The following is a 25,349-nucleotide window of genomic DNA, read 5'->3' as shown; positions in this document are numbered from 1 at the left end:
CACGAACCCGTGTCCCCTGCATTGGCAGGCGGACTCTCAACCACTGCACCACCAGGGAAGCCCATACTGCAATATATTGTATGGCCCAGAATATACTCTGTCTTGGTAAATGTCTGAAGTATGCTAGGAAAGAATGCGTATTCTGCTGCTGTTTGAGTGGAGTGTTTTATAAACATCAATTAGGTCAAGTCTGCTTGATGGTATTTTTCAAATCTTCTACATTCTTAGTATTTTTTTTTTTGTCTACTTGTTTTATCAGTTATTAAGAGATAGATTTTGAAGTCTTTGACTAAAATAGAGGAAATTTGTGTCTTTTTACTCACAATTCCATCTGATTTATTTCATGTATTTTGACGCTCTTTATTAGGGGCATAAATATTTAGAAATTTATGTCCCCTTGATGAATTGGCCCATATATCATTATAAAATGCCTTTTTAGTTCCTGTTAACATTCTTTGCTCTGAAATCTGTATTAATATTAACCAGCTTTCTTTTGGTTAATGTCAGCATATGATATCTGTTTCCCATCCTTTTCCTTTTAACTTCTTTGCATCTTTGTATTTAAAGTTTCTTGTAGGAAGCATATAGTTGGGTCTTGGTTTTTATCCAAAGTCATCATCTCAGCCATTTAATGTGATTATTAATAGAGTTACGCTGGAATCTTATTTTACTGTTTCTTATTCATTTCATTGGCCTTTTCTTCCCCTTTATTTTCTGCTTTGTTTTAGATTGAGTATTTTTCTTGATTATTCCATTTTACTTCTTTTGTTGTCTTATTAGTTTTAACTCTTTGTTTTGTCACTTTTCAGGCTTATACATCTTTAACTTATGGTGTATTTAGCTTAACATTCTACATTTAAGTGATACTATACAACCTTTCCTATAGTATATGAACCATACAGTACTACTGTACTCTGCCATTTTCCTCTCCTGACTTTTGTACAATTGTTGGCATACATTTTACATTTATATATACTATAAACCCCATGCCACAATGTTATTTTTGTTTATATAGTCAGTCATCTTTAAAAGAGACTTAAATAATAAGAAAAAGTCTTATTTATTTACCCATGTAGTTACACTTCTGGTGCTCTTCGTTGTTTTGTATGGATCCATTTTTCATCTGCTGTTATATTTGGCCATTATTCATTCAAATGTTTTTTTCTGTTCCTCTTGCTCCTCACTTCCGTGATTCTTATTACTCATGTGTTAGGCTGATTGAAGTCCTAGAGCTCACTGATGCTCATTTCGTTTTGGAGGGTTCTTTTTTCTCTCTGTATTTTATTTTAGATAATTTTTATTGGTGTGAATTCAAGTTTACTAATCTTTTCTTCTGCAATATTTAATATGCTATGTATCCCATCCATTTTTAAAATCTCATACATTGTAGTTTTCCTCTTTAGAAGTTGATTTGAGTCTTTTATATTTTCCACATCTCTATTTAAATTTTCAACATATGGGAATCAGTAATAGTAACTCTTTGTGTCTTCTTTTTGCTCATTCTGATATCTCTGTCAGTTCTAGGTCAGTTTTGATTGATTATTCTCCTCATTATGGGTTCCATTTCCCTATCTCTTTGCATGCCTGTTAATCTTTAATAGGATGCCTGACATCCTGAATTTTATTTTGTTGGGTGATGGACATTTCGTATTCCTATAAATCTTCTTGAGCTTCTGAGATTCAGTTAAAGTTATTTTAAACAGTTTGATCTTTTTGGGTCTTGCTTTTATGATTTGTTATGTACCAACAATAGAGCAGATCCAATCTAGAGCTAATTATTCCCACTACTGAGACAAGACCTTTCTGTGTACTCTGTCCAGTGTCCCATGAAGTATGAATTTTTACATTCTGAATGGTGGGAATAGGCACTCTGCCCAGCCATGCTTAAACGATGGGTGCTATTTTCTCTAATCTTTTCAGATGGCTCTTTTACCAGCCTGGGTGGTTTCCTCATATATCAATACATGCACTGATCAGTACCCTACTGAATTCTCAGAGGAACCCTCTGCAGATATCCCATGTTCCTTCTCTGTGCAGCTCCCTCCTCTCTGGGTTCTGTCCTAAGAACTCTAGCTGCCCTGCTCTCCAGAAGTCTCTCCTCTATTTCCTTGTCTAGGGAGTCCTCTATGCTCCACCTCTGTTCCCCCTCCCTGCACCATGGCCTATTAACTCTCTCAAGGCACAAAGTGGCGCCAGTAGTAGAGCGCACATTGCTTGTTTCCTGCCTTTCAGGGGTCTTTGTGCTTAAGTTGCCTGACACCTTAGTGTCTTGCAAGCCATTTTTTCATACATTTTGTCCAGCTTTTTAAGGTGTTTCAGTTTGCAGGGTAAATCTTGGCCCCAAATAAGAGTCTTCTGTATTTATTAATTTTAAATTTTATTACCTTATTGTATTCTCTTATTGTTTATAGTAGTTCTTTTAGTTGATCCACTTTAGTTTTCCATGTTATACAGTTATATAATTGGGAAACAATAATAATTTTATCTTCCAGTTTTTGTATCTGTAATTTCTTTCTTCTGTGTAATTGCTTCTGCTAATATGTCAAATAAACAATATCAGCAATGATGGAACTCATTTTTAATTTAAGAATGGGTGTTATGTTGAATTATGTCCTATTTTAAAAATTATGGGGTTGATTTTATTACTCTTATGATTATATTTATTAATGTAATTAATTATGTTAATAGAGTTCTGTTCCTATTTTGATTTTTGATCTATTGTAAAATATCTAGTTTTTCTTTTTCTTTAATTTTTTTCTCCTTAGGACCTTTTTTTTTTCATTTCTTTCAACTTTCATGATGATGTGCTAAAACTAATGGGTTTTTAAAAACATTAATTAAAAAACATTAATTCAGTATGCTAGACATACGAAATTTAATCCTGTCCTAAGGTGAGGAGTGGGAGGGCTGTGTCGTTACTTCTTTCATAAATTTTTCCTTTTTGTTTACTGTTTCTGAGTTTCCTGTTACCTCAGAATTAGAACTCCCACAATTATCTAATTTCCTTACTTGTATCTCTCCCATTTTCCATTTGTATGTCCCTTTTGGGAGCCTACTGAGACAGTGTTCCAGTTTCTTCATTTTTAATTTTCATTATCTCTCTTGTTCTGTAAATGTTCTCTGATAATCAGACTCTTCTTCATGATTTTGATCACTTCATTCTCGTGTGTTTGAAATTTTCTGCTTCTCCTTGTATTGTCTTATGGTCACTGATTCCTTCTTCTTTGTTGTCTTGGTCTTCCCTTCATATTCGTGACATTCATATATACCTACTGCCACCCATTCATTACCTTTTCCAGGAATTTGTAGGGTAAACCAGTTTTCTGGCTTCCAAAATCTCTATGTTTTAAAATTTTTTAACATCTTTATTGGAGTATAATTGCTTTACAATGGTGTGTTAGCTTTTCCTTTATAACAAACTGAATCAGCTATACATACACATATACACCCATATCTCCTCCCTCTTGCGTCTCCCTCCCACCCGCCAATCCCACCCCTCTAGGTGGTCACAAAGCACTGAGCTGATCTCCCTGTGCTGTGTGGTTGCTTCCCACTAGCTATCTGTTTTACATTTGGTAGTATATATAACTCCATGCCACTCTCTCACTTCCTCCCAGCTTACCCTTCCCCCTCCCCATGTCCTCAAATCCATTCTCTACGTCTGCGTCTTTATTCCTGTCCTGCCCCTAAGTTCTTCATAACCTTTTTTTAAAATTTAGATTCCATATATACATGTTAGCATACGGTATTTGTTTTTCTCTTTCTGACTTACTTCACTCTGGATGACAGACTCTAGGTCCATCCACCTCACTACAAATAACTCAATTTCATTTCTTTTTATGGCTGAGTAATATTCCATTGTGTATATGTGCTACATCTTCTTTATCCATTCATCTGACGATGCACATTTAGGTTGCTTCCATGTCCTGGCTATTGTAAATAGAGCTGCAGTGAACATTGTGGTACATGACTCTTTTTGAATTATGGTTTTCTCAGGGTATATACCCAGTAGTGGAATTGCTGGGTCGTATGGTAGTTCTATTTGTAGTTTTTTAAGGGACCTCCATACTGTTCTCCATAGTGGCTGTATCAATTTACATTCCCACCAACAGTGCAAGAGGGGTTCCTTTTATCCACACCCTCTGCAGCATTTATTGTTTGTAGAATTTTTTGATGATGGCCGTTCTGACTGGTGTGAGGTGATACCTCACTGTAGTTTTGATTTGCATTTCTCTAAAGATCAGTGATGTTGAGCATCCTTTCATGTATTTGTTGGCCATCTGTATGTCTTCTTTGGACATAGGACTTCTATTTAGGTCTTCTGCCCATTTTTGGATTGGGTTGTTTGTTTTTTTGATATTGAGCTGCATGAGCTGCTTGTATATTTTAGAGATTAATCCTTTGTCAGTTGCTTCATTTGCAGATATTTTCTCCCATTCTGAGGGTTGTCTTTTCGTCTTGTTTATGGTTTCCTTTGCTGGGCAAAAGCTTTTAAATTTCATTAGGTCCTATTTGTTTATTTTTGGTTTCATTTCCATTTCTCTAGGATGTGGGTCAAAAAGGATCTTGCTGTGATTTATGTCATAGAGTGTTCTGCCTGTGTTTTCACTAAGAGTTTTATAGTATCTGGCCTTTATTTAGGTCTTTGATCCATTTTGAGTTTATTTTTGCGTATGGTGGTAGGAAGTGTTCTGATTTCATTCTTTTACCTGTAGTTGTCCAGTTTTCCCAGTACCACTTACTGAAGAGGATGTCTTTTCTCCATTTTATATTCTTGCCTCCTTTATCAAAGATAAGGTGACCATATGTGCGTGGGTTTATCTCTGGGCTTTCTGTCCTGTTCCATTGATTTATACTTCTGTTTTATGCCAGTACCATACTATCTTGATTACTGTAGCTTCGTAGTATAGTCTGAAGTCAGTGAGCCTGATTCCTCCAGTTCCGTTTTTCTTTCTCAAGATTGCTTGGCTATTCGGGGTCTTTTGTGTTTACATACAAATTATGGAATTTTTTGTTCCAATTCTGTGGAAAATGCCATTGGTAGTTTGATAGGGATTGCACTGAATCTATAGATTGCTTTGGGTAGTATAGTCATTTTCACAATGTTGATTCTTCCAATCCAAGAACATGGTATATCTCTCTATCTGTTTGTATCATCCTTAATTTCTTTCATCAGTGTCTTATAGTTTTCTGCATACAGGTCTTTTGTCACCCTAGGTAGGTTTATTCCTAGATATTTTATTCTTTTTGTTGCAGTGGTAAATGGGAGTGTTTCCTTAATTTCTCTTTCAGATTTTCCATCATTAGTGTATAGGAATGCAAGAGATTTCTGTGCATTAATTTTGTATCCTGTTACTCTACCAGATTCAATGATTAGCTCTAGTAGTTTTCTGGTAGCATCTTTGGGATTCTCTATGTATAGTATCATGTCATCTGCAAACAGTGACAGTTTTACTTCTTCTTTTCTGATTTGGATTTCTTTTATTTCTTTTTCTTCTCTGATTGCTGTGGCTAAAACTTCCAAAACTATGTTGACTAATAGTGGTGAGAGTGGGCAACCTTGTCTTGTTCCTGATCTTAGAGGAAATGGTTTCAGTTTTTCACCATTGAGACGGATGTTGGGTGTGGGTTTGTCATATATGGCCTTTATTATGTTGAGGTAGGTTCCCTCTATGCCTACTTTCTGGAGGACTTTTATTATAAATGGGTGTTGAATTTTGTTAAAAGCTTTTTCAACATCTACTGAGATGATTATATGGTTTTTATCCTTCAGTTTGTTAATATGGTGTATGATATTGATTGATTTGTGTATACTGAAGAAATATTGAAGAATCCTTGCATTCCTGGGATAAACCCCACTTGATCATGGTGTGTGATCCTTTTAGTGTACTGTTGGATTCTGTTTGCTGGTATTTTGTTGAGGAGTTTTGCATCTGTGTTCATCATAGATATTGGCTGTAGTTTTCTTTTTTTGTGACATCTTTGTGTGGTTTTCGTATCAGGGTGATGGTGGCCTCATAGAATGAGTTGGGGAGTAGTCCTCCCTCTGCTATATTTTGGAAGACTTTGAGAAGGATAGGTGTTAGCTTTTCTCTAAATGTTTGATAGAATTCACCTGTGAAGCCATCTGGTCCTGGGCTTTTGTTTGGTGGAAGATTTTTGTGTTTGTTTGTTTGTTTTTGCAGTACCCTGGCCTCTCACCACTGCGGCCCCTCCCGCCGCAGAGCACAGGCTCCGGACATGCAGGCCCAGCAGCCATGGCTCACGGGCCCAGCTGCTCTGCGGCATGTGGGTCCCTCCCGGACCGGGGCATGAACCCGCATCCCCTGCATCAGCAGGTGGACTCCCAACCACTGCGCCACCAGGGAAACCCTGATGGAAGATTTTTAATCACAGTTTCAGTTTCAGTGCTTGTGATTGGTCTGTTTATATTTTCTATTTCTTCCTGGTTCAGTCTCAGAAGGTTGTGCTTCTCTAAGAATTTGTCCATTTCTTCCAGGTTGTCCATTTTATGGCATATAGTTGCTTGTAGTAATCTCTCATGATCCTTTGTATTTCTGCAGTGTCAGTTGTTTCTTCTTTTTCGTTTCTAATTCTGTTGATTTGTGTCTTCTGCCTTTTTTTCTTGGTGAGTCTGGCTAATGGTTCCTCAATTTTGTTTATCTTCTCAAAGAACCAGCTTTTAGTTTTGTTGATCTTTGCTATTGTTTACTTTATTTGTTTTTCATTTATTTCTGATCTGATCTTTATGATTTTTTCCCTTCTGCTAACCTTGGGGGTTTTTGGTTCTTCTTTCTCTAATTGCTTTAGTTGTAAGGTTTGGTTGTTTATCTGAGATTTTTGTTTCATGAGGTAGGATTGTATTGCTATAAACTTCCCTCATAGAACTGCTTTTGCTGCATCCTATAGGTTTTGAATCATCATGTTTTTATTGTCATTTGTTTCTAGATATTTTTTGATTTCCTCTTTGATTTCTTCAGTGATCTCTTGGTTATTTAATAGCATATTGTGTAGCCTCCATGTGTTTGTATTCTTTAGAGTTTTTTTCCTCTAATTGATAGCTACTCTCATAGCATTGTGGTCAGAAAAGATACTTGATACGATTTCAATTTTCTTAAATTTACCAAGGCTTTATTTGTGACCCAAGATATGATCTATCCTGCAGAATGTTCCGTGAGCACTTGAGAAGAAAGTGTATTCTGTTGTTTTTGGATGGAATGTCCTATAAATATCATTTAAGTCCATTTTGTTTAATGTGTGATTTAAAGCTTGTGTTTCCTTATTTATTTTCATTTTGGATGATCTGTCCATTGGTGAAAGTGGGATGTTAAAGTCCCCTAGTATGATCGTGTTACTGTCAATTTCCCATTTTATGGCTGTTAGCATTTGTCTTATGTATTGAGGTGCTCCTATGTTGGGTGCATAAATATTTACAATTGTTACATCTTCTTCTTGGATTGATCCCTTGATCATTATGTAGTGTCCTTCTTTGTCTCTTGTAATAGTCTTTATTTTAAGTTCTATTTTGTCTGATATGAGAATTGCCATTCCAGCTTTCTTTTGATTTCCATTTGCATGGAATATCTTTTTCCATCCTCTCACTTTCAGTCTGTATGTGTCCCTAGGTCTGAAGTGTGTCTCTTGTAGACAGCATATGTACAGGTCTTGTTTTGTATCCATTCAGCCAGTCTGTGTCTTTTGGTTGTAGCGTTTAATCCGTTTACATTTAAGGTAATTATCGATATGTATGTTCCTACTGCCATTTTCTTAATTGTTTTGGGTTTGTTTTTGTAGGTCTTTTCCTTCTGTTGTGTTTCCTGCCTAGAGAGTTCCTTTAGCATTTGTTGTAAAGCAGGTTTTGTGGTGCTGAATTCTCTTAGCTTTTGCTTGTCTGTGAAGGTTTTTTTTTTTTAATTTATGTATTTATTTATTTTATTTTTGGCTGCATTGGGTCTTCATTGCTGCACGCGGACTTTAGTTGGGGCGAACAGGGGCTACTCTTCATTGAGGTGCAGGGGCTTCTCATTGCGGTGGCTTCTCTTGTTGCGGAGCATGGGCTCTAGGTGTGTGGGCTTTGGTACTTGTGGCACGCAGGCTCAGTAGTTGTGGCACATGGGCTTAGTTGCCCTGTGGCATGTGGGATCTTCCTGGACCAGGGCTCGAACCCTTGTCCCCTGCATTGGCAGGTGGATTCTTAACCATTGCGCCACCAGGGAATTCCCTCTGTGAAGGTTTTAATTTCTCCATCGAATCTGAATGTGATCCTTGCTGGGTAGAATAATCCTTGTTGTAGGTTTTTCCCTTTCATCACTTTTAATATGTCCTGCCAGTCCCTTCTGGCCTGTTTCTGCTGAAAAATCAGCTGTTCACCTTATGGGGATTCCCTTGTGTGTTATTTGTTGCCTCTAATAATTTTTTCTTTGTATTTAATTTTTGGTAGTTTGATTAATATGTGCTTCATTGTGTTTCTCTGGATTTATCCTCTATGGAACTCTGTGTGCTTCCTGGACTTGATTGACTATTTCCTTTCCCATGTTAGGGAAGTTTTCGACTATAATCTCTTCAGATATTTTCTGAGACCCTTTCTTTTTCTCTTTTTCTTCTGGGACCCCTATAATTTGAATGTTGGTGTGTTTAATGTTGTCCCAGAGGTCTCTGTTACTGTCCTCAATTCTTTTCAGTCTTTTTTCTTTATTCTGCTCCTTGGCAGTTATTTCCACCATTTTATATTCCAGTTCACTTATCCATTCTTCTGCCTCAGTTATTCTTTTATTGATTCCTCTTAGAGTATTTTTAATTTCAGTAATTGTGTTGTTCATCACTGTTTGTTTGCTCTTTAGTTCTTCTAGATCCTTGTTAAATGTTTCTTGTATTTTCTCCATTCTGTTTCCAAGATTTTGGATCGTCTTTCCTATCATTACTCTGAATTCTTTTTCAAGTAGGTTGCCTATTTCGTCTTCATTTATTTGGTTTTGTAGGTTTTTACCTTGCTCCTTCATCTGTGACATTTTTTTGTCTTTTCATTTTTCTTTTTTTATTGGATGGGTGGTGCTATAATCTTGTCTTAGTGGTTGTTTGGCCTGAGACATGCAGCACTGAAGTTTGTAGGCAGTTAGATAGAGCTCGGTCTTCGTGCTGAGATGAGGACCTCTGGGAGGTCTCAGTCCAGTTGATATTCCCTGGGGTCTGAGGTTCTCTGTTAGTCCAGCAGTTTGGACTTGTAGCTCCCACCGTAGGAGCTCAGGCCCGCCCTCTGACCTGGGAACCAAGATCCCGCAAGCTTGTGGCGCTGTAAGAGAAAAAAAAAGGAAGAAAGAAAGAAAAAAGGAACAGTACAATATCAAAGAATAAAAACAAAATAAAATTAGAAAGATAAAAAATATATTAGGAAAAATAAAATTATAATTGAAACAAGTGCAGCAAGGTAAAATTAAACCACATCAGAAAAAAGAATAAAAAAGGCGGGTGGAGCAACAAGCCAAAAGGAGAGATCACTAACAAATTATAAAGAATAAAAAAAAATTAGAAAAATAAAAGATTTATTAGGAAAAATAAAAATGTAAAAGCATCAATAGCAATGAATCAACAAGGTAAAACAGAACCCCAATCTAAAAGAGGAAAAAGGAAAAGGAAAAAAAAAAAAAAGCCTTGGCTGTGGGGGTGTACTTTAAGCGGGGATGGAACTTAGGCAGCCCTTCCTTCTGTTGGCCGTAGGCAGGCGTGTGGGGGTGGGGTGGTGTTTGAGCATGGGGCGGGGCTTAGGCCAGGCGACTTTCAAGTATGGGGCGGGGTCTCTGATTAATACCTGTGCAGAAGGGGAGAGGCAGCACGTGGAAAGGAGGGCCTCTGGTGTGTGGAGTTCCAGAGTTTGGAGGTGGGGCCCTGAGTGAGGGTGTGTGGGTGGGATTTCAGCCCAGCGCATTGGAAGGGGTCTCCAAGTGTAGAGGTAGGGCCCTGGATCGGGGTGTAGGGACAGGGCTTTGGCTCTGCAGGGCAGGAGGGAGGCTCCGAGGGTAGAGGATTAGACCTGGAGCCCGACCGGCTCCCTGGTGCCTAAGTGGAGAGGGAAAGCACTGGCCCGTTCCCTTCCGTTCCTCCGCTCTCCTCCCCCTTTGTCTCCCCCAGGGTCTCCCCCGTCACCGCTGGACCCCTAACCATGGGTGGGTCCTGCTGGGTGTAGGAACTCCTCCCCTCTCCCAGCCACCCCTCAGGGGTGTGGATCCCAGAGGCCCGGCATTTACTTTTGCCCCCCTCATCCCTCCCTCCCACTCCCTCAGGACCTGAGTGGCTGGAGATGGCCTAGGTGGGCAGAGGATCTGGCCCGGGATCTCAGCAGGTTCCTGGGGGTCCAAGTGGGCAGGGGAAGGCTGGCCACACTGCCTGTTGATCCTCTGCTCTCCCAGTGGTTCCCCAATTTACCCGTTCGGGTGTGGGCGCCCTTCCCCTCCCCCATGCCGCCCCTCAGGGGCGCCAGTCCCTTCCTGCCTCCACTTCTCCCCCCACTTCACACCCCCCATGTCCCACATCCTACCCGGTTTCTGGGGGTTCCTCCCATCACCGTAGGTGTCTTGGTCGGTGCCCTAGTTGTGAGAATTCCGCATGTCCTGGTAGTACGCCATCTTGACTCCCCCCCACACACACCCCCAGCAGGCGGATTCTTAACCACTTCACCACCAGGGAAGTCCCTCTTATTGTCATTTTAAACCTGTTATCTTCTTTCATTTTACTTTGCTGTTTGTATTCTTTTTAATTGCAATTTTAGAGAGTTTTCAGGAGCTCTTGGAGGTAAACTCATTGTTTCATCTGCCATGCTTAACTAGAAGTCATTAATAACTTTTCTTTTGCTCTTGGAATTATTTTAAATTTGTAAATCATGTACAGTTGTATTTTTTCAAAACTTGGATGTTAGAAGCTATTCTAAATGTTCATTTTTCTCTTTGGAGTTTGCTTCTTGAAATTTTTATATTTAGAGGCTTATGTGTAGGGCTCTTCATGAGACTGATATGCCATAATGTTCAAAACTTGAGAGATTAGGTTAGCTCATCCTGTAATTTTGAGGGCATATTAAAGTTATGAATAAGATCTTTTTAGAAATTACTTGTTGCTGATCTCAAGGAGAGCTGTTGATTTTTATATGTTCTTATATCTGGCTACATGACTAAACTCTTGTTTACTCAAACAATATTTAGTCAGTTTGCTTGGATTCTCTAGGCAAACAAATCATATTATCTTATACATAAAGTTTTATTATACTGATGAGGACAGTGTAATGTTCTATAGTAGTAATAAAATATCTGAATAAAATATCTACTAAAAGCATTATAGGTGACCCATTTAAATTGTTTCATTTAAAGCAGGTTGTTTTGGATAGTCTTTTAAAAGTATACTTCATCAAAAGCTGTGCACTAAAATTAGGCACATGTGTGTGATACCCATTATTCTGTGGATAACAAAATATTTGAAAGTTTCCCAACTCTTAGATTGGCTTCTCTTCCGAAGTCTTACAACCACTGTGTTTTCTCTGAACTTTTGAAAAATATCTGTCTAAAGTATAGAGCACACACCTGACATTGCCATGGCCTGGCTTGGCAATGGAGTTCAGTTTCTTAAGGCTTCTGTTACGTTATTTCACAAGTTAGTTCTTTGGTCAGAATATAGTTCATAATAACAGTTCTTTGTTATCACTTCTTTTTTGTCCTTTTTAGAATTCTATCAGCAAAACAAAATAATTTTGGGGTTGCCTAACCTTTAAAAAGGAATTCAAGGGCAATTAAACATTTTTTGTGCTCATTTTGGTTGTGCTCTACAAAACCAGTTCTTCCCCAAAAACATAATGAGACATGCCTGGGAAGATTTATATAATACCATGCTTGTCCCAGAATTATTAAGAAAAAAATTTGTGGACAACATATACAACCCACAATAGGGAATTAGTTATGTTGTGGTGCTTACCTATATGCTGGTGTAATATTCAGTCATTAAAAATAATTTTCTTAAAAATATGTAGGTCCATGGGAAAACGCACATGTTACAGAAGGTGGAGAAAAGCAGGACTTATAACTATATGTATGATATATCCCATTTTATGTAAAAAGTACATCCAGAGATAAATGGTTGCAAGGGAAGGTTGTATGTTAAAGAACTTAATTCATTTTCATTTTTTCTTTTCTGATTTTTCTACAGTAAATTCATATTAATATAAAATAATATCCACAAGGTGATATACAAAGATAATTCAGCAGTGAGAAGACACAGTTTGTAGAGATACAGAGGCTTGAATTCTAGTCCTGCTTTTATCACACACTAGCTGTATCACCTTAACGTCTCATAGCCTTGGTTTCATCATTTGTAAAATAAACCTTGTGGGATACAATTATATATAAAGTGTTTCACAAATATGAGGGATTATTGGCACTTATCTTTTATTTGCAGATGGGTGGCCTGTTTGCACATGATCTACTTCATACATTTGGGCAATTAAAGAAACAAGTAAACAAAGTTGGTATTTGTAATGCATTAAATGTGGAGCCTAAAAATGTCTGTCAGTTCTAACCTTGCACCCTTGAGGTATCATTTGTTTCCAGGTTATGCCAAGGTCTTGAAGAAAACTGGAACTGCATAAAGACAGATAACATCCTGAAAAGGAATCCCCATATTGGCTGTTCCCAGATATGTTGTAAAATTTTTATGAGCATGATCTGTGGGAAATAATGAGAGTCAAGTGGAAGGGAATAGTCAAAAACATACATTGTTGCATATTTATGAAACAGACATATATATGGTATGTCCATTGATAGTATCACTCCAAATAGATGTGTTTCCTCAGTGACTTGGAAAAGGAGGGCAAAATGTAGGCCAGTCAGTTATGATAGTCAATTCTAAACAGTTTAGGTTTTGCACCTGTGATAGCATTTTTTCCCCCTGTTTGCCAGTAAAGACACTGGGGAGAGCAAAATCCTGATTTTTATCCTGTTTGTTTAATGCTTATCATTCTGCTTACTATCTTTTAGTGACTACTCTGTTTCCAGCTGTCTAAACATTCTCTCACATTCCTGTCAGAAATGTGACTCGAGCTCAGGTTCAAGAAATGCAGTGTCCACTCCCTCATTGTTTTTTGGGTTTTTGTTTTTTCTTTTTTGGCCACACTGTGAGGGGGATTTTAGTTCCCTGACCAGGGATCTAACCCAGCCCCTCAGCAGTGAGAGCACGGAGTCCTAACCACTGGACCGCCATGGAATTCCCCTCTCATTGTTTATTACTTTCTCAGCACGCTTTTAGTTAAGGTTTGAAATGATTAAACCAGTTAGCATTATTATAGTTCAAATCCTATGAGGAGTACTTCTCATTAATAGTGGGATCATCTCCTGATACACCAAATTCGATTATTACTTAATCTTATGACACAATGAATTTGAAAAGTAGACATTTAACTGGAGGTTAAGGCCTTTCTTTTCATCCATTGAAAAAACATTTCTGTAAACTCAGTTATGTGAGCTATTGTTTATTTATTGTGTATTAATATATTTCATTTGAGAATGCAACATCAAAGTTTCTTAAGAAGTATGATTCTAATAATATTACTGCATAGTATAAAATAATTACGTAGCTGTATTCTTATGTATGAAATAAAGGGTCTTATGTGTAACCAGTGTAACCAGCTATCTTGGCAGCTTCTTTGTGAAAAATTTAGTAAAAAATATCTGACCAGGCCTAGCATGAATTACCATTACTATCTTAGTTGTGGTCACATTAAGCTTAGTTTTGAAGAAGTACTTATTGAATCCAAAAAGAGGATCCTTGGAATTTCCCAGAAGTTTTACTGTTAACACTTTCAAAATCAGAATTCCTGTTATAATGTAAACTTGGGGAAATGAGGCCATTTAAATAACTAAGGAGGTCTTCCTACCTAAACTCTCATATTCTCCTTCTGGATGTTATGTGTTTATTTTTTTCTATGAGGAGGAATTTTCTTACAGGCTTCTTTTTTTTAAAGGGAAACCTTTAACTTTTTTAATTAGAGGTTGAACAGTAAAATGTGGTTTAGTGAGCTGTAAATTTATAGATGTGTATATGAAGGTCTTAGAAAATATTGAGTGACTGTTATCCCAAGAACCTTCTACAACATTTCACCTTTGAGAGATCATTAAAATTAGTCACAGTAATGCTATGGACATCTTTTATTATTCTGTAATATTTTTATTATATTCACTGTATGTGTAAAGCCTTTGAGAAAAGTAAGCATGAGTTGATTTTTCTAGTTTTAGCAGCAAAATATCTGATTGCTTATTTAAGTAATATATCTATTCACTTACAAAAGTTAATTTGTTATTTGTGAACACTTCTCTGTGATGGGTACCTTTGATGTGAGAAATCAGTAAAGTTGGTTGAGTTGGAACTAACATAAAGGGATTTAGTTTAATCCTTACTGAAAACCTATAGTTTCATTTAAATTATGTGAAAATATATAGTTGTTATTCTATGGTGTATAGCTTTTAGTACCGTTTGCCAAGCCTAATGAGCAGCTGTGATAATGAATGACAGACCTCTAAGAGAATGCGATTATTTGCTATTAATTCACAGAACTGATTCAGTTTATATCAGAAGACTTGTTTGTCGAATGAGTAGACCTGATGACACAGGCTCTGTATCATTATATTATTTCATACCCAAGCTCAGACACGAGTATTTTGAAAGACACTTCTGGGTTTTGTTAAACTCAGAAGTTTAACCTGTTAAAACTCCCTGGCTCTGCCAAAGATTATACCTTTCTGCTACCTAAGTAGCTTAAGCCAAGGCTAGTTACACATTAACACTCATTCTTACTAGAATAGCAAGTCTCATACTTTGGGGGTCTCACACTTTATACTCTCACAGATGACTGAGAATCTGCAAAGAGTTTTGTTTATGTAGTTTTATCAATTTTAGTGTTAGAACTGACAACTAGAAAAATTTAAGCTATTTATTTATATTAAAAAGGACAGGAAACCATTGCATATTAAATAGCATATTTTTTGAAAAAATAACTGTACTTTCCATAACAAAAAAGATAGGGAAAAGAATGGTATTGCTTTGTATTTTTGTAAATATCATTGATATTGGCTTAATAAAAGACAGCTGGATTCTCATACCTGCTTCTACATTCATGCTTTTACAGTACGTTGTTGCGGTTGAAGTATATGAAGAAAATCAGGTCTCATGTATATGTAGTTGGAAAGAGGAGTATTTTTATAGCCTTTTCAGATACTTATGGAAACTCTTGTTTGAATACTACACCAACACTCAACAAATAATAATATCTTAAAGGCTAGTTGCAATGTGAGATATATAAATGCATCAATGAACTTTTTTTACTCTGCGACGATAAAATATATTGGTTGGCTTTGCACTTTGAAAGATCTTTTATCCATGCATGATTTTATAACATCATGCATTAGTCATTTGGCAAATAGGGATCAATGAGTTATGCAGATATTCCAAATGTTGACACATATAGTATTTAAAATATTACATTAGTTAATTATACTGTCATATTAATCAGGAATGCAAAGCTGTCAGGCTCATGATGGTGCTTGTAAGTTCATTTTATCATTGGTAACAAACAGTCTCAGATCTGTATCTTGAAGTGACAGGCCCATTTCATTCATTTGAGACAGTGTCTTCCAAATACATGAGACTGTATAAACATGTTTGTCAGTTATTCTTTCAAGTAAAAAATGGTGTTCTTGGGGGAAAAAAGAGAACAGTTCAGGTCACAACTTAAACATCTACACAAGTAGTTTTTCTCTAAACAACTATCGTACTTCTGTATGAAGCAAAAGTGCTTTATGTGTATTTACTCTTTGAAACAGAATATTTTAAAAGCCGTATACTCAAGGGTCAAGTTACAATGAAATTAAAATGTTTATTGCTTCATCAAGGAAATTATTAACAGAAACTTTTTTTTTTTAAACTGCAAATGTGTAGCTTTGAAGAATACAGTGACTACAAGTATAGTTTGGTGCTGCTGCATTGATTACTGTTAAGTTACCAGCAACTTTACCCACCATTACTTTTCCACCATTAATGTAAATGTCAACAAAGTGAAAGAAACAACCAGTTCTTAGTACTAATATGATAATAGTTTTGACCACTGGGACTCCTGTGATTCTGTGTACCACACTTTGAGGGCTACTTTTTTAGAATGAAAAAGGCTTATGGTGGCCACAGGAAAGCCAAAGATGTAAAGTCGTGGAACTTAGATAAATGAATTGCTGAGGGAGAAATATACATGTAAACAAATTGACAAGTCAACTTTTCTGTACCAGGTTAGTAAAATATGTAAGTTTAGTGCTATATATAGGAAGAAAAGGTTATTATAATTATTTATTATAATAAGAATGTATAAAACGGTTTGGAACACATGAGTGGAACTGCTTGATTCTTTGGTTTGGAGGGGGCTAGAGAAACTGGGGAGCTTCAGAGAAGACTTCACAGAATAAGTGATACTGAAGTGCTCAATAAATATTTGTTCAGTGAATTACTATTTCAAAACACAAATGTAGTAGAGAAAAATAGTTTCACTTAACTAATTAATGTGTCCTTAAGGTTTTCATGCTATTTCTTTATGTATGCCTTATGATGTCTGCTCAAGGAAATGAGTCTGGTAGAATTTTTCATTTGGTAGAGAAGCTATGAACGTGATTAATGTGTCTCTCTAAATGTAGGAAGTCATCCAAATGTTACTTTTTTGATGTCTCTTTAGACTGAGTCAAGGAGTCAATGAGGCAATGAAAGGAGAGGCAAGAAAAAACTAGTAAAGAAGGGGAAAGAAGGTGTTATAGCTGTGATGATAGAAACTAAGGTTAGGTCCAAGGGGGTAATAATCATAATAACTAACACCACGGAATTATATGGCAAAGGCTATTCTGAGTACTTTTCATGTGTTACCTTGTATGAGCTTCCCAAGGGTACTAGTAGATAGGTTCTAATATTCTGCCTTTTACAGATGAGGAAACTAAGGCAGGCACTGAGAGGTTAAATAAAGTGCTCCAAATTACACAGTTATTAAGCAGGTTAACAGAAGGCAATCTGGCACAGAGCTGCTGTATTGGTGAGCTCCTTTCTATTTCTATTCCATCTCTTCAACAATATTGTTATCCAGATATTTTTTTCTTCATGTTTTTAGAGATAGACTTTACTTTTTAGAATACTTTTAGATTCACAGCAAAATTGAGCAGGAAGTACGAAGAATTCATATATATTCTCTGTTCCCCAAACGCACAACTTTCCACAATATCAGTATCCCCCATCACAGTGGTACATTTGTTACAGTCAGTGAATGAACTTACATTGGTCACATCATTATGAACCAAAGTCTGTAATTCACCTTAGGTTTCACTCTTAGTGTACATTCTAAAGGTTTTGAAAAATGCGTAATAAAATGTATCCACAGTTACAGTATTATACAGAATAGTTTCACTGCTCTAAAAAGCCTCTAAGTTCTGCCTATTTATGTCTCCCCAACCCCAGGCAACTACTGATCTTTTTGCTTTCCATAGCTGTGCATTTTCCAGAATGTTAAGTAGTTGGAATTATACCACGTGTAGCCATTTTGAACTGGTGTGTTTCACTTAGTAATGTGCATTTACGTTTCCTCCATGTTTTTTCATGGCTTGATAGCTCATTTCTTTTTAGCACAATAAAGTATTCTGTCACCTGGATGTGCCTTCACCTACTGAAGGACATCTTGGTTACTTCCAGGTTTTGGCAATTATGAATAAAGCTGCTATAAACATCCATGTGCAGGTTTTTGTGTGAACATATGTTTTCAACTCCTTTGGGTAAATAGCTGAATTGTATGGTAAGAGTATGTTTACTTTTGTAAGAAACTGGTGCACTGTGTTCCAAAGTGGCTGTACCATTTTGCATTCCTACCAGCGATAAATAAGAATTCCTGTTGCTCTACATTCTTGTCAGCATTTGGCATTGTCATTGTTTTGTATTTTGGCCATTCTAATAGATATGTAATGGTATCTTGTTGTTTTAATTTGCTTCCTTTATGAAATATGATATTGAACATCTTTTCATTTGCTTATTTGCCACCTTTATATCTTTTTTGGAGAGGTATCTATTCAGATCTTTTGCCCCCTTTTTAATTGGGTTGTTCACTTTCTTATTGTTGAGTTTTTTTTTTTTTTTGGGCGGTACGCGGGCCTCTCACTGCTGTGGGTTCTCCCGTTGCGGAGCACAGGCTCCGGATGCGCAGGCCCAGCAGCCATGGCTCACGGGCCCAGCCGCTCCGCGGCACGTGGGATCCTCCCGGACTGGGGCATGAACCCGTGTCCCCTGCATCGGCAGGCGGACTCTCAAGTACTGCGCCACCAAGGAAGCCCCCTTATTGTTGAGTTTTAAAAACTCTTTGTATGATTTAGATGACAGTACATTATCAGATATGTGTTTTGCAAATATTTTCTCCCAGTCCTTAGCTTGTTTTCTCATTTTCTTGACAATGTCTTTCACAGAGCAGAAGTTTTAAATTTTAATGAAGTCTAGCTTATCAATTATTCCTTTCCTGGTTCATGATTTTGGTGTTGTATCGAAAAAGTCGTTGCCAAAACAAAGATCACCTAGGTTTTCTCCTTTGTCATCTTCTAGAAGTTTTTTAGTTTTGTGTTTTACATTTAGGTGTATGGTCCACTTTGAGTTAATGTTTGTGAAGGGTGTAAGGTCTGTGTCTAGATTCATTTTCTTGTATATGAATATCTAGTTGGTCTAGCACCATTTGTTGAAAAGACTATTTTTTCTCCATTGTATTGCTTTTGCTCTGTTGTCAAAGTTCAGTTGATTATATTTGTGTGGTCTGTTTCTGGGCTCACCATTCTGCTTAATTGATCTATTTGTCTTTTCGTTAACTGGTACCACACTGTCTTGATTACTGTAGCTTTATAATAAGTCTTGAAGTCAGTGTCACTCTTCAAACTTTGTTCTCCTTCAGTATTGAGTTGGCTGTTCTGGGTCTTTTGCCTCTCCATATAAACTTTAACATTAGTTTATCAACATCCATAAAATAACTTGCTGGAATTTTGTTTGGGATTGCATTGAATCTGTAGATCACACTGGGAAGAATTGAAACTTGACAATATTGAGTCTTCCTATTGATGAACATTGGAATTGCTCTCTCTCTACTTAGTTCTTTGATTTCTCGTCAGAGTTTTGTGATTTTTCTTATATAGATCTTGTACATAATTTATTAGGTTTATACCTAAGTATTTCATTTTTTGGGGTGCTAATGTATGAAGATGGTATTGTGTTTTTAATTTCAAGTAACAGTTCATTGTTGGTGTATATAGGAAAGCAGTTGGCTTTTGTATATTAACCTTGTATCCTGGAAACTTGCTGGAATTGCTTATTACTTTCAGGTTTTCTACATAGACAGTCATGTCATTTGGGAACAAAGACAGTTACACATCTTCTTTCCTAATCTGTAAACCTTTTATTTCCTTGTTTTGGCTAATTGAATTAACTAGGACTTTCAGTACAATTTAGAAAAGGTGTGGTAATAGGTGACATCCTTGCCTTGTTCCTAATCTTAGCTAGAAAGTTTCTAGTTTCTTATGATTAAGTATGATGTTATCTGTAGGTTTTTGGTAAATGTTCTGTCATGTCAAGGAACTTCCCCTCTATGCTTAGTTTGCTGAGAGTTTTTTATCATGAATGGGTGTTAGATTTTCTCAAATGCTTTTTCTGTATCTATTGATATGCTCATGTACTTTTTCTTGTTTAGCTTCTTGATGTGATTAATTGACTTTCAATGTTGAACCAGCCCTGCATACCCAAAATGAGTCTTATTTGGTCATGGTTTGTAATTCTTTTCATACATTGCTACATTCAGTTTGCAAATATTTTGTTGAGGGTTTTTGCATCTGTGTTCCTGAGAGATATTGATGTATAGTTTTGTTGTAATTTCTTTTTCTGGTTTTGGCATTGGGGTAATGCTGGCTTTATGGAATAAGTCAGGAAGTATTTCTTTGTCTTCAGTCTTCTGGAAGAGATTGTAGAGAATGTTTTACTTTCATCCTTCAGTGTTTGGTAGAATTCACCATGAACCCATTGCAGCATGATACTTTCTTTCTATTTTGGAAGATTATTAATTATTGATTCATTTTCTTTAATAGATATAGGCCTATTTAGATTGTCTACTTCTTGTATGAGTCTTATCAGATTATGTCTTTCAAGAAATTGGTTCATTTCATCTAGATTATCAAATTTGTGGGCACAGAGTTATGCATAGTATTCCTTTATTATCTTTTTAATGTCCACAGGATCTATAGTGATGTCCTGTCTTTCATTTCTGATATTAGTAATTTGTATCTTCTTTTTTATTTTTAGTTTGTCTGGCTAGAGACTTGTTGATTTTAATGTTTTTTTAAAGAACTAGCTTTAGGTTTTGTTGCTTTTCTCTATTGATTTCCTATAATAGGTTTCACTGATTTCTGCTCTAACTTTATTATTTCTTTTCTTCTGTTTACTTTGGATTTAATTTGCTCTTCTTTTTCTATTTTTCTAAGATAGAACTTAGATGACTGATTTTAGATTTTTCTTCTTCTCTATGAATTCAGCACTATAAAATTCCCTCTAAGCACTGCTTTTGCTGAATCCCACAAATGTTAAGCTGTATTTTCATTTAATTAAAAATATTTGAAAATTTCTTTTGAGATTTTTGTCTTTGATCCATGTATTCCTTAGAAGTGTGTTGTTTAATCTCTGAGTATTTGGGGATTTTCCAGCTATCTTTCTGTAATTGATTTTTAGTTTAATTTTGTTGTGGTCTGGGACATGCATTATATGATTTCTATTCTTTTAAATACATTAAAGTGTATTTTATAGCCCAGAATGTGGTCTGCCTTGATGAACAAGATATCTTTTTCATTGTACTGAATTGAAGAGTCTTAGATTAATGACGATATTTTAAAATAATTCTGTTTTCTGTCCATGGTAGATACTGAGCACTTTATCTTCAACTTATTTCATTATTTGTTTTAATGGTGCAAAGTTTTCATCTTAGTGCTCTGTTCCTACATGTGCCAACCCCGGTCTCAGAATGAGTGGCATCTGTGGAAAATCTAGGCTGTCTTCATAAAATGCATATGCACATTAGTGAAAGTATTCTACATCATGAATCTGCAAGTGATTTTTGAAAAATATTGGCTGAAGTAACATATCACATCTGGAATTTTTTTTTAATGGGGAGACATTTCTCAGGGATTTATAACTAATAAATTTACCTTATACGTTTAAGATGTGACAATTTTTTTTTTTTCTATCTCATTTAGTTTTGTCAGCCTGGAGGGTGGCAGCTGTCCAGAGAGAGGAAGCAGCCAACGTTTTTTGTGGTGGTCCTGACAGATATTGACTCAGATCGACATTACTGCTCATGCCTAACCTTTTATGAGGCAGAGATCAATCTTCAGGTACAGCAACTTTTCTAGCCAAATTACAGCCAAAGAGATACCATTTAGGAATCTTTTTATTATGCCATATTTGTTTTTGTTAGAATAGCAAGTTTGAGTTCTATGAGCTACTTTAAAATGACTGAGGTACTATATTGTTGAAGAAGAGAGCAAGAAGGTAAAGTTATTGTCCAAGTTTAATTGTTCTTCTTTAAAATATTGTTCATAATCTGCATACTTCTAAGAATAGCATCTCTGCAAATTGGTTTATTAAGAAGATTTGTATCCTCTCATGATGCGCCTGTGGTTTTTCCCTTTCAGTCTTTCTCCTGAGGTGTCTTTCACAGAATATAGAGCATTTAATCAGGATGTTTATAAATCACTTATCACAATGCTTGATATTATTTTTTAAGTGCTGAAGTAACTGTTAACTCATTATTATTAGTGGTGGTAGTATCAAAATGATGGGACTGACATTAATAGGCTAGAACTATAGAAATTAAAAATACTGGGTCTTTCAGAGAATTAGCTGGGGTTCTCTCAGTTTCAAACAGCTGGATCTACTGTCTCTAATTTATTCAGAAAAGGATTTATGAGAAAGTATTGGGTAGTTTATGTAATTTCATGGGTAAGGGGTGAGCAGGGAACCAGTTCTTAAGTGTCATATGGGTTGTTTCCTTGTGTCAGATTGCATGCAGATCCCCCTCCCCCCAAATGAATCAGAAAAACTTTGTTGTTGTTGTTATTTGTTTGTTTGTTTTGCTTTCAAGACCCTATAGTATGAGAAGGAAACTATAAAACAGTTTGCAGGATGTTGAGTGAGCCAGTTGCATTATCTGCTGTGCTTTCTGCTACATACAGATGAATGAGTATCACCACTAGGGAAAAGGATTGGCTTGCTTTCTGAAATGACCTCACAAAGGAGCATTTGTTATTTTTGTTATTTTAATTAAATGCCAAGATCTGAATTTTCTGGATGCAGAAATTTCATTTTTCAGTACAAGAGGAGACAAACCACCTTTCATGGTACAGACTCACATTATCCAAGTTCATTAGACTGATGTATTAAAACCAGCATGCTAGCATTTTAATTTACAGTGGTAAGTTAAAAGGTTATATAGAACAAAATATACATTATCTATATTATCAGCACATTTTCTCCTTGTTGTCAGATCTTTGTGGGAAGCCATATCAAAATCAGAAGCATTTTGATTGTGGAATCAAACTAAGGAATATTTGATGTCAAATATTTAACACCTGCCAGATTAACATAGCCCATTGTTTATACAGTTGACCCTTGAACAACATGGGCTTGAACTGCACGGGTCCACTTAGACACAGATTGTTTTCAGTAACTATATACTACAGTACTGCATGATCCATAGTTGGTTGAATATGTGGATGCAGAGGGCCAACCATAAAGTTAATATGTGGATTTTCAACTGCACAGAGGGGTCGGCGCCCCTAAACCTGCATTGTTCGGGGCCAACTGTTTTTCAAATTAGGGATTATGTTGTCAATTCAGACAGAGAACTTAGATGTCTATGATTCTAGTCATTTCTGTCCTGAGTAGTGTTTGGGTGGATGTTGCCAACAAATAGCCGATCCAATTCCCATTTTGGTCAATTCAGTCTAAATAAGAAAGAATGTTCTCTTGTTGAGAGCCTTGCTATCTTTTTCAGGTGACCTTTCATTTCTCTGTTGATCTTTTGAACATAAGTCAGTGCTGAGAGGGCAGTATTTTCTTTTATTTCCATATCCTTGAGGGTACCTCTTTACAACTCCCTAGAATTATCTAATGAAACTGTGATTATTTGGCTTCTTCTTCTTTTCTCCATCATTACCAACCCCTTACCCCCCAAATAAACTCACAGAAAAGTAATACATTAAGACAATGTCGGGGGTTCCAGTCCAAGATGGTGACATAGGAAGCTTCTGAACTCACTCCTCCTGTGGACACACTGAATCCACAGCTACACATGGAGCAATTTCTCCTGAAAGAAATCCAGAAACTAGCTGAGCAATTCCTATATAGCAGGCAAACGAAAATATACCCACACTGAAGTGAGTAGAAAAGGCTGAGATGCAGTCTCACTATAAATGTCCCCTGGCAGAGAGACATGCAATTGAGAAACAACTTACAACTTCCAGCTCCTCCCCTGAGGTGCAAAGGGGTTGGACCCAACATCTAGCCCCCATCTTTTTAGACTTCCACTTGAGGTAAGGACCCAAAAACATCTAGCTCTGAAAAACAATGGGGCTTTTATTCATGAGACCCACCAGACTGTAACAAGCAAAGAGTTCTTAATGGGTTTTCAAGGATTTGCTGTGGCTCAGCATGGAGGAAGCAGAGAGAAACACCCATCTCTCAGTCTTTGCCTGAAAAAATCCTGTTTGCATACTTTTTTTTTTTTGCGGTACGCTGGCCTCTCACTGTTGTGGCCTCTCCCGTTGCGGAGCACAGGCTCCGGACGCGCAGGCTCAGTGGCCATGGCTCACGGGCCCAGCCGCTCCACGGCATGTGGGATCTTCCCAGACCGGGGCACAAACCTGTGTCCCCTGCATCGGCAGGCGGACTCTCAACCGCTGTGCCACCGGGGAAGCCACGTGTTTGCATACTTTAAAAGCTACTGCCTGAGGGTCAGGTTTCTAACTTAGCACACATCTAGGAGCTAATTTTGATTCTCTTTGGAGACCAGGGATCTGGCAGGTGCCATCTCTGTTCCCTCTCTAGCCTGCTTCAGTTCACTGGTTTCTTCTTGGAAAGAGCTTGTGCACATGTCTGGCACCCCAGATTTTGCAGCTGCTGCCCAAGGGACACACCCTTTTAAACCTTTGACTCTGTGGCCAACAGGACTTGAGTTCCCAGGTCCCACAGGATTGTAGCAAACGAAGTTCTTAACTGGCTATCCCCCAAGGCTCAGCACAGAGGGAGCAGACAATAACACCCATCTCCCAGTCTCCACTGAAAGATACATATTTGCATACATTAAAAGCTGCTACCTGAAGGTCTGGTTTCCAATCCACCTGAATCTAGGTGCTGACTATGATCCTCCCCTTTGGAACACTATCAGGTATTGGTATACCCTCAACTGTGGTGAGCACTAAGAATAAAGTAGGCTGCTTGGACCATCATAAAGATTTGAGAGACAACCAAGAGCTAGGGCAGGTTTGAATAATAAGGTTCATCTCCTACAAGAGGCCACTCCTTCAGGACTAGGAGAGGTAGATGTTTTAAATAATGCATAGAAACCAACACAGAGAGTCAAGGAAAATGAAGAAATAGGAATATGTTCTAAATGAAAGAACAAGGTAAAACCTCAGAGGAAGACCTTAATGAAGTGGAGATAAGTGATTTACCTGATAAAGAGTTTAAAATAATGGTCATAAAGATGCTGAGCTCAGGAGAAGAATGGATGAACAAAGTAAGAATTTCAACAAAGAAATAGAAAGTGTAAGAAAATACCAAATAGAAGTCACAGAGCTGAAGAGTATAATAAGTGAACTGAAGAATACAATAGAGGGGTTCAATAGCGCACTACATGACACAGGAGAGAGGATCAGTTTACATGAGGACAGGACAGTGGAAATCATCTAATTAAAACAGACAAATGAAAAAGAATAAAGATAGCTTAAGGGACTTAAGAGATAACATCCAGCAAACCAGCATTCGCATGGTAGGGGTCCCAGGAGGAGAAGAGAAAGAGAAAGGGGCAGGAAACTTACAAGAAGAAATAATGGCTGGAAACTTTCATAACCTGGGGGAAGAAACAGATATTCAGATCCAGGAAGCCCAGAGAGTTCCAGATAAGATGATCCCAAAGAGACCAACACCAAGACACATTATAATTAGTGTCAAAAGTTAAAGACAAAGAGAGAATCTTAAAACAGCAAGAGAAAAATAACTTGTTCATAAAAGGG

The 25,349-nt window shown here is 37.0% G+C and overlaps 1 protein-coding gene across 2 annotated transcripts in view; it reads left to right on the top strand.

The window, feature by feature from the left end:
• The window catches only part of SBF2 (SET binding factor 2), a 472,364-nt gene that overhangs the window by 185,851 nt on the left and 261,164 nt on the right, over window positions 1-25,349 (top strand). For both annotated transcript variants that reach the window (XM_007471388.1, XM_007471387.1), the window contains exon 3: window positions 21,312-21,449. In XM_007471388.1, the coding sequence (XP_007471450.1) occupies window positions 21,312-21,449 (138 nt within the window). The remainder of the gene's footprint in view (window positions 1-21,311; window positions 21,450-25,349) is intronic.

This window comes from Lipotes vexillifer, unplaced genomic scaffold (assembly GCF_000442215.2).
Source record: "Lipotes vexillifer unplaced genomic scaffold, Lipotes_vexillifer_v1.1 scaffold6, whole genome shotgun sequence".
In the NCBI taxonomy this organism is placed as follows: domain Eukaryota; kingdom Metazoa; phylum Chordata; class Mammalia; order Artiodactyla; family Lipotidae; genus Lipotes; species Lipotes vexillifer.
This window is presented reverse-complemented; position numbering and strand designations above follow the sequence as displayed.